The sequence below is a fragment of the Juglans regia genome, chromosome 11 (genome assembly GCF_001411555.2).
Source record: "Juglans regia cultivar Chandler chromosome 11, Walnut 2.0, whole genome shotgun sequence".
Taxonomy (NCBI): domain Eukaryota; kingdom Viridiplantae; phylum Streptophyta; class Magnoliopsida; order Fagales; family Juglandaceae; genus Juglans; species Juglans regia.
The window spans coordinates 1,799,228-1,808,842 of record NC_049911.1 but is presented as its reverse complement, the minus strand read 5'-3'; the positions used below and the strand labels follow the sequence as shown (position 1 = coordinate 1,808,842).

Sequence of the window (9,615 nt, the reverse complement as noted above, 5' to 3'; positions counted from 1 at the left end):
CAATTAATAAACTTGGGGTTCCGTCCTCTTTTTTTTTTTTAAAAAAAAAAAATTCCCAACATTAAAGATTACATACTAAAGAAAGGAGACCATGACAATGTAACAGCTGCCATAAGCAAAGTCCAAAACAGGATCAAACAAACTTAAGAAAAATATATTATATACATGAGACCTAAACCCCAACAAAGCCAGAGCTAAAGAAACCTTTTAACAAGCTTATGTTGTTACTTCAAAAGGCAAGCGCCGGAGTTTGTGAAACAAAAAACATAATTTAGAAATAGAAGTACAGACATTCCTAGAGAACTGCATTAACATGGACGTTAGCATTTAAGACTTATGTAGAAGAAATGAAGAAAACAATAACAACTAAAGGAAAAGTCAAATCTAAGATCCTGAAAATGAGGCACTTTGGGAGACAATATTTTAGCTGCATTACTTGGTTTAGATTATATATTGGCATTGTGTTGGAAGTTGAGTATTATTGGCAGGCATAGACTGAGTGACTGATCAGAGGACTGGTAGTTGAGGAACTCAAACACATTTCATTGACGATCATGCTCTTTCCGGAAGTTCTGTAGATTCCTGTTTAGTCTTGGAGATGAGCAAATAAAACCTAATTGTCAATTTGACCAAAATATTATTTTTTTTCCCCTTTCACACACCCACTCGGAATATATATATATATATATATATATATAAATTATATAATATACCCCTCACTCTCCCTTTAAAACCAACCAATTTGCACTACAACTTCAGCTTCTCTCTATCCCTCGTTTTCCATGCTTTGTAATTTGACCATAATCTTTTTCCTTTCTCACTCCCTTTTGAATACACCACACTCCTCTCCCCCTTCCAAAACCACCAACTTCTCTCACAACTCACAAGTTCAGCATCTCTCTCTCTCTCTCTCTCTAACTGATCTTCATCCTTTTCTGTCTTCAGCTCTAAGAGGAAGTTAAATTAGAAGGGACAAAGCAAGGAAAGAAGACAGTTTTCTTCTAGATCTTGAGAAGCCATGTTTATCTCAAGGACTCAAGTAGGGTGCCTCTTACTTATTTTCTTAAGTATTTCTGCTTTACACCATGAAGCTTTGGGGGCTAGAAATCTAAAAGAGAAGGTGGAGAATGCAGACAAGTCTCAAGTTTTGAAGAAAGGCTCTAATAATGCGGCAAATGATCAGGGCTTTTTTGCAGCCAGCAATAGACAAGTACCCTCTTGTCCCGATCCCTTACACAACAGGTAAAAATCTAAAGGTGAATTTGTCAGAGCTAGAGCTGTATATAATATATATATACACACAATCAAACTTGCTGAGCATGATCACATGGGAGATTGATCCAGAGCTTCTGCATGATAAAACAACAAGATTGAATGGTAGCACAGATGTTTGTTTTTCCATATAATACTCTGTAATTTTACAAACGTTTGTTAGGAAATCAAAAAGACTATATTTTGGTTAAAAAATATGCATTGCATGTATGTTATTTTAGTGCAAAATAACGGTGTCATGAGATTGCCTACACCGTTGTTTTGATCACTATGTTTATTGTTTTGATCAATTGAGTTATAAATTACAAATGCCAAATATTCTCTCAAAACCTTAGTCTTTACAAACCATTGCAGAACTAAGGCTGCCTCCTTGAAGTTAGAACTTCCTTTTGTGCTGTTCAGAGATATATATCATATATGGAAAATTCTATACACCCTACTACCATCCTATTAAGTAAGATGTTTCTTTATCATCTAATGGTGATAAATGTGCCACGTACTACTTAGTATGATCAAAATAGGATGAGAGTGTAGTGTATAACATTACTCATCATATATGGCTTTCTCAATTTCAGTAGTTCCGTTCACATATATACCTCAAAGACTTTTTGCCCTATTTTCTAAGCTAATCCACAAGTTATCTATATTCACATCACTTCCTTTTTTAACTTGAAATTTAACAAAATGTGATCCCCATAGATCACATCGAGAGCTTCTTGAAATGGCCCCAGGCCTCCATAATTTGGTGGGAGATTGGTATCCTAAGCAGGGAAATCGATCATTCAGCAGGGAAAACGAGGGAGGAGTATGATTGCATTTGGACAAAAAACAAGCAATGAATTACACGCATTGCAGTAAGACAAATTCGCAAATAATTGGCATAAAAAATATCTTTATATTGTCCAAATAAATTGATGCATGACAGACAATTAAATGAGCAAATTAAGGATGTGACGCTTTTTTTTCTATACATTTGATCTTAGAAGGCATAAGAGAGTGTACCTCTAAACGGACTCTAGTTCAAAAAGTCTAATTTTCAATAGTTAGCTAGATTGACTTCTGGCAAGGAAGTTATAAGAACATTATGCTTCAGAAAGAAGGGATTTAAAATTCTTCCCAATATTTTAAGAAAAAAGATATTTGTAATCGTGAATTATCGTTTTAAAAAAATTAAATAAAACATGAGATCTATATGGAAAAAAAAAAATTAATTTTTTAAAAATGATTATGCGACGTTTACGCACCGCTCGATCATATTTTAGAACCAATGTTCCAAATCATGTTCTTCTTTTCAACCAGTTTCATAATTGAAGTGAATTGTGGGCCAGCTTGACCGTATTGAATGGATTTTCGTGTCCTGCAAAAGGGGAGAAATTGCAGATTCAGAAATACTAGATTTATAGTATCACTTGTACTTAGCTCGATTTCGATTTGTGCTACATATATGGCCAGACTCATTACCGATAGGACGCAAAAATATTACCAGAACATGCTACAAATCAATTCATCACAAGATCATGATATCATGTGTAAATAGTTTGAGCTGAAGCAGTTAGATTCAGGCCACGGGGATATTTATAGGCTCTCTCGTCAGATTCGAAGATAGTTTTCTATCTCCAAAACTATGAAAATGGATCTCATGCAAATTTCTGGACATATACATCCATATTTGCTACAAATGCAAGCTTTCAAATGGTATACAAATCGATAAAATCCAATATATATTTAGGTAACAACTATTCCCATCGCAAAATCAGCTTCTAGACAAAGATCACAAACTCGGTCTTCCAATTTCCGAACAATAATGCATCAAAACAATCTAATTTCATGTTGTTTCCACCCATTGTTTTTGCTTCTTTTTTTTTTTTCGGAAAAATAATGTTGGGGTGGATAATAACATTGAAATTTTAAGTACTTCCCATCTAGCTCTCAGTCAAAGGTTTAGTTAAACAATGAATTAGGCCTTTGATTTCTTCCCTTTGGCTTCGTCGGCTGGCTTGTTCTTGAAAGGTAGGAAGGTCTTTCCACCCATAAATTCCCGCAAGGCTTCCGGTACCTCAACACCATCGGCCCTCTGATGGTTCTCAAGTATAGAGCATATTGTTCTCTCTGTTGCTGTGAGTGTCGAGTTCAATAAGTGAACATATTTCTTTGCTTGCTCATTGCTCTGCAACAGCACAAAAATTAATGGGCAAGAAAAGCATTATCTCAGAAAGGAAAAGGGTCAATCAAGGTTTCAATAGCTCTTGCATGCCATTTTTTTTATCAGCCTTACAATCAAAGTTTGTTAAGATTGGAATTCGCTTTCCCAAGTACGATTTATTTGATGAAAAATAAAAAGAAAAAAGAATTTTCCCAGGTACAATTTATCTAGAAGGAACGCATACAATCCATTTTGTACCAGCAAACAAAACCTGATGTTTATCGTATTTGACATGGTTTAAAGACTACAGCACCCAAGAGAAATATCTTTTCTCATTCTTTGGACCATCCTCATTTTGGGCCCAAAATTCCAAAGTAATTAGTACTGTCCTAGTTGGCTAAAATAAAATTTTGGATGATAGCACGAAATTAAAGAGGGAAAATTCACTTATACATGATAGGAGATGAATTAAAATTACTAGACTTAAGGATTAATTAATTACAGCATTGAAGTTTCTCAAAGTTTTTATTCTTCAATTAGAAATATTTTTGTCAATTGTATGTTCCCATTAACTTTTTTTCACTGATATACTCAATATTGCTGTTGATAAAGGCACCCTGATTGGCAATCGGGAATTTGTGATTACCCTATGGCTTGGCTCAGACATAATAAAATAAATTTACAGGATCACCTTTTTCTGCCCAAATCGAATTTCTAATCTTCTTGACTGATAGTCTGTACAGTTTGAGCAGGACACCAGCTCCCTGTAAGTCTGAGATGCAGGAAACCATCCTTCCAAATCATACTTCTTGGAAGCTGCATCATTGAGAGCACCAGAAACAATAGCAACAACTTGATATGGAATGTTTAGCTGCAATGTAGAGAAATGAATCAGATTCGGCACTTAAAAAGCAAGGCACTACTAAATTGAGAATGATCATCATGTCACTAAGGGGAATTCCTATATCGCACCCCATGTTCTCCTACACAAAGTGGGGAGAGAAAAGGGTTCAACCTGTGTCACTTAAATACACAAGTCCAGAAGTCACAAAAATATTTAACTACTCCACCACTTATACATGCAATTTCACACATGAAACACAAATACATCAGTCTCTAAACAAAGAAAAAACACAGAAATTGGACCATCAAAACTTGTTCATGGGTCTCCAAGGTCATGCGACATGCAAATAACCAACCTAGTCTGATATGCCAATCAAGAGTTTTCAAGGAAATGGAAAATTAAATGCATACAAGTATTTATGAAGATAATACTGTCTTGTAGATTGCATTAATAATAGAATAGTGTTACATGTACTTACAGTTTTACTTACACTTTTACTTACAGGACTCATTTTGTTAGTTTTCTTTTGAAATTCAAATTTTGAATTTCAAATTTTATGATTTTCAACATATCAATAATTGACATGTGGAGAAGTAAGTTTTTCTTAAGTACATTTAGCATTTTTCTTAATAATCATAATACCATCTTGTAGAAATCCTCGGAGTTTTTCATCATTTCCTCGTGCATTGCCCAAGATTCATTGTTATCCGGGCCAGTAATGCAAAACTGTTCAACCTTCTCAAATTGATGAACTCTGAATATTCCCAGAGTATCTCGACCATGTGAACCAGCCTCTTTACGAAAGCAGGATGAATAACCAGCGTATCTGGAAAAAAAATGAATATTCTTAACAAATGTCAACAACCATGCTTTTCTACACATGAAAAGGCTTCAACAAGATATTACAACCTTAAGGGTAGCTCAGAAGGATGGATCCAATCATCCAAATGATATGCACAAAGTGGTTGTTCAGCTGTAGCAATCAGATATTTGTCATCACCCTCACCAGTTACCTATTACAATCAGCCAACTGAAACAATTAGCTTATACACCTGACGATATGTTGCAGGAAAAGAATCTAAATGAGGCATTAATCTTTTTTCTGATGTAAGACTCAGCCACAAACACACTCTTATCTATGAAGAATTAGCCAGCCGTGACAAGAAGGTGCATGAAAGGTCCACTGAAAGATTCTCAAACTTATGGATCTTTTACGTTTACTAAGTAACAAGTAAAAACTCAAAATAGACAACATTGCATCCAAATAAAACCAAAATAAGCAAGCTTAGACATTTAAAACAATTATTCAGGGCCATAGTATTAAAGACATTTGCAGAAGTGTACAAATGTTACCTTGTAAAGTTCTTCATCAAATTGTGCTAATTGAGCACACTTTGCCATGATATCTTTTCTCATGAAAAATGGAGTCTGCAATGGTGTATATCCTCTTTTCTCCAAAAAATCAAGACCAAAGTTGATCAGAGCTTGATTAAGACGCACTCCATCTCCTTTCAAGTAGAAACCTCTACCTCCAGCCACATCAGTACCTACAAATTTGAAGCATATTGGGATTAGGAATCAAATTAGTTCCACAACAGATATAACTAACACGAGTATATAATTTGTTTAAACAGTTTGAGCGCTATGAAGGCCAGCAATCACACTACGGAGAAATACATCCAGGCAGTAAAAGTGAAGGGACAAAAGCGCACAGGATGAGACTGCAAACTTACAATGGCCAAGCTCTGCCATTATCTTTTTTCCACTTTCTGGTTACGTTTTCCTCTTGTATGCTTCTTGTGTACTTGGTCTATGATTTATGTATTTTCTATTCAATTCTTAGATAACTTATAAAAAAACTTTTTCCACAAAGTAAATACAAGTTGTTACAAACTCACAAAGCTGACCACATTATATCAGTGACATTGCAATTGAGTTAGCAAAGTAACTTATTGCACACTATAAGATTCTAATCTCATTGAATAGAAAACAACTTGCCCACCACCAATGTCGTAAATTGACGGTTTTACATTTTCTTAGAAGTGTCTAGACATTCAAATCTGAAAGCTGATCAAATTAGAATGAATAAAATCAGACCCAAGATATACAAGCTTTTACATTTACCATACATCTTTTCTAACAGAAAGTGTACACAAAAATAGTTTTTTCCTTTTCTAAATAGTCATATCACAAAGTGTAAATATGTCAAACCAGAAGAAGCACCCAAAGGAAGTGTTAAAAAAGTAATGACCTCAATTGATGCAGATTTGAGGTGACTCCACTGAAACACAGTAACACTAATTGTACGTTAGCAAGAATAAAACCAAAAAAAAAAAACAATAAAAAGTACAAGAGAACCAGTGTCAAACCCATGCATAAATTGAGTTATACACTATATGTTGCTACAATAAGATTTAATGCTTTCAAGCTTAGAACAGAAGTTTTTGCCTTAATATTGGATGACAACAATATAATACCTTTCTTTAAATCAGCAATCCCAAGGAGCTCAACAAGCTCAACATGATTCTTTAGTTTTGGCTCCAACCGTTTCTCACCCCATGATCTGATAACCGCATTGTTTGCCTACATCACAATAACCAATTCAAATATCAGAATAAGCACTAGGTAAAATGAAAAAAAAAAAAAAAATGTTATATACCTCATCATTGCTGATTGGAACAGAATCATGAACGAGATTTCCAATGGTTTCTAATTTTGAATTCAATTGTTTTAAAACTTCCCGAACTTTAACTTCTCCCTCTGCGGCTGACTTCTTGTTTTCTTCCGTATCCTTGATCATTCCAGTGGTGTCTTCACCAGCCTTTTTTGCATACAAAATCACAATTCAGTTTCATACCAAATGAACCCAAGTACTTATTTAAAAACCCAACAAAAACAGAATACTCAAATTACTAATATTCAAGAAATATTAAGTCCAACAGCTTATGGTCATACATATTTAATATAATTCAAATTTCAAATTCTGGATTCCTTAACTCTTCAACATAAGGATGACATTTTTTACAATACCAAATAAATTGGCTTATTTGCAAGCATACATCAACCGTATCCCTAATATATGCCTGCTTGAAAATTTTCCATTTTTTTGTATATAAAGCAAGAAAAAAACAATACGAGCAACCCCATGGGATGGAGGATGACATTTTTTACAATCCCACATAAACGCACAGTCTGAACTTCTTCCCGCTCCCCCCCCCCGCGCGGCCGGCGGGCAGTGCAAATCTCCCCGAGCTACTTCCCCCAGTCTGTTTGTTTTGGATATTTTAGGATATTCTTCCTGAATAGGTACTGAGAAAAAAAAAACAAAGGCAATAAATTCCATTACATAAGAACAGAAATCTGTGGGACCTCCTTTAGTTATATTACAATCATAATTTCAGTCACTCATGGAAGATTACCAGGGGGCCTTGAAACGCAGACGGGGAAGGCAAGAAGCTCGGGGGCACGCGGGGTGGGGGGAGAGAGAGAGATGCACGGAGGGGAGGGGAGAAGCTCGGGGAGAGACTGTGGGGGAATCACAGACTGTACGTTTTGCATTTTAAAAAAATAAATAAAAGCCATGCTGGCAAGCCCATACGGGGTGTGTGGTGTAACGGCTTTGGGTATAGCTTTACTCTTTTTACAATCCCATATAGATTGGCTTATTTGTAAGCATACATAAACCGTATTCCTACACATGCCCGTTTGAAAATTTTCCATTTTCTATATATAAAGCAAGAAAAAAAATACGACCAACCCCCATGTCCATCCCACCAAGCACATCCTCAAACAATTACAACCATTGGTATTTTCACTTAATGTTTCTGTTATTAGACCTTCAAGATCCTTTTTTTTATACAAGAAATATTATCCATCATTTGGTTTAGAGCAATGCTACATACAGTCGTGAAATGCGCAAACGCCGTGCAGTCGCTTTGAAAAAGAGTGGGGTCCACTATTAAAAAATTAATTTCTTTTCAGGTGGGTTCCTTATTTATTCACTTTTTTCAAAGCGACTGCACGGCGACTGCACGCTCACGACTGCAAGTATCATTTCTCTTTGGTTTATACCAGAAAGGCATGCCTTTCAACGTGCAGTGGTACCAATCTGTGTCCATAGGGTCCCATCCTTCGCACTCCATTGCCCAAAGTAAAAATGTGTCCTCACCAAAACGGTCCTGTTTCGAACAGGACAGCCATATTCTACAGAAATCTTTTCTTCGAACTACTATTATTAAAGGGTATATATCTCAAAAATACTTTTCTTCCTTTCCTTTTCTTTTCGTAATTGTTAACAAAAGATTCATTCACAGCATAATACAAATTTCCAACAATATGGATAATAAACCAAAACATGTTTCAAGCTTTTCATCAAGATGATTTAGTAACTCCTTTTTGGTTTTTTTTACGCTCTAATTTCCAATAACCAGAAACAAAAACAACCAAAACGGGAAAAAATTATCATAAACAAATGAAAAGGAAAAGTATGAAGCACTCACAATTCGAAGTTGTGCGATTCGCTTGTTGATCTTGTTAAGATCCTTTCGAAGATTCTCGAGATCGAATTGAACTAAAAATCAGTACCGAAATATTAAAAAACAAAAGGTTAAAAAAATCCATAAGGAACATTACTAAATTTACAAAATATAGCGCGCGCAAGAGAGAGAGAGAGAGAGAAAGAGGAGGTAGGAACGGTACGTTTTCGCCATTCTTTGTCGAGCTCGATGACCTCGTCAACGAGCTGGACGTTGGCGAAACGGCGTCGTTGAGATTCGCGGATGAGATCGGGGTTGCCACCCTTCTCTACTCGGAAGATATTGATGTCCAACATTCTCCCCCTCTGCCAATGTATGACTGCAACTACGGAAATGGAACGTAGAACAAAGCAGGAGCCAGCAGGAAGTGTACTACTCTACGAGACAAAACCCTACCTATGAAAACTCAACTCAGAATAAAGCTTCTGTTTGGGACACGGGTTCAAGCTACCCTGAGTCCCTGACCCGGTTCAGAACAATCGGATTTTTTACGGATTTTTGATTCGTTTGAAATTATAGGGCTGTTATGTAATATTTTAAAATATTTTCTTCTCAAACATTATCAAAAAAATAAAATATTTTTTAATTTTTAATTTTTAAAATTTTCATCTAATCATTATCTGATGATTATAATTTTTCTAAACTTCAAACAAAACAAAACAAAAATAATTCTACTTTTTTTTTAATTTCAAAACAAAAAGAATATTTAAATAATTATATTCAAATAATTTTCTAATTTTATAATATTTTATTTAATTTTTTTCTCTACTTTTCCAAAACTTAATAAAATATTTTAATTCAAATTATTTCATTACTCTTCA

At 35.0% G+C, this 9,615-nt stretch overlaps 1 protein-coding gene across 1 annotated transcript; it reads right to left on the bottom strand.

Moving 5' to 3' along the window:
- Nucleotides 1-2,918: 2,918 nt before the first annotated feature.
- LOC108983829 (serine--tRNA ligase-like) lies at nucleotides 2,919-9,279 on the bottom strand. Its single transcript, XM_018955601.2, has 9 exons — nucleotides 8,958-9,279; nucleotides 8,759-8,829; nucleotides 6,919-7,080; nucleotides 6,737-6,842; nucleotides 5,613-5,806; nucleotides 5,169-5,272; nucleotides 4,902-5,085; nucleotides 4,107-4,286; nucleotides 2,919-3,439 (listed from the first exon to the last, which is right to left on the bottom strand). The coding sequence occupies exons 1-9, from the start codon at nucleotides 9,088-9,090 to the stop codon at nucleotides 3,230-3,232; spliced, it is 1,344 nt and encodes a 447-aa protein (XP_018811146.1). The 5' UTR covers nucleotides 9,091-9,279; the 3' UTR covers nucleotides 2,919-3,229.
- Nucleotides 9,280-9,615: the final 336 nt, after the last annotated feature.

What these genes read in the sequence shown, in the direction of transcription:
- LOC108983829 (XM_018955601.2), bottom strand. Translation starts at nt 9,090, where the DNA reads ATGTTGGACATCAATATCTTCCGAGTAGAGAAGGGTGGCAACCCCGAT. An exon ending in GATTGCTGATTTAAAGAAAG is followed by an intron (nt 5,807 to 6,736) that starts GTATTATATTGT and finishes TCAAATTTGTAG; the next exon opens with GTACTGATGTGGCTGGAGGT. An exon ending in TTCGATTTGGGCAGAAAAAG is followed by an intron (nt 3,440 to 4,106) that starts GTGATCCTGTAA and finishes GTGCTGTTGCAG; the next exon opens with AGCAATGAGCAAGCAAAGAA.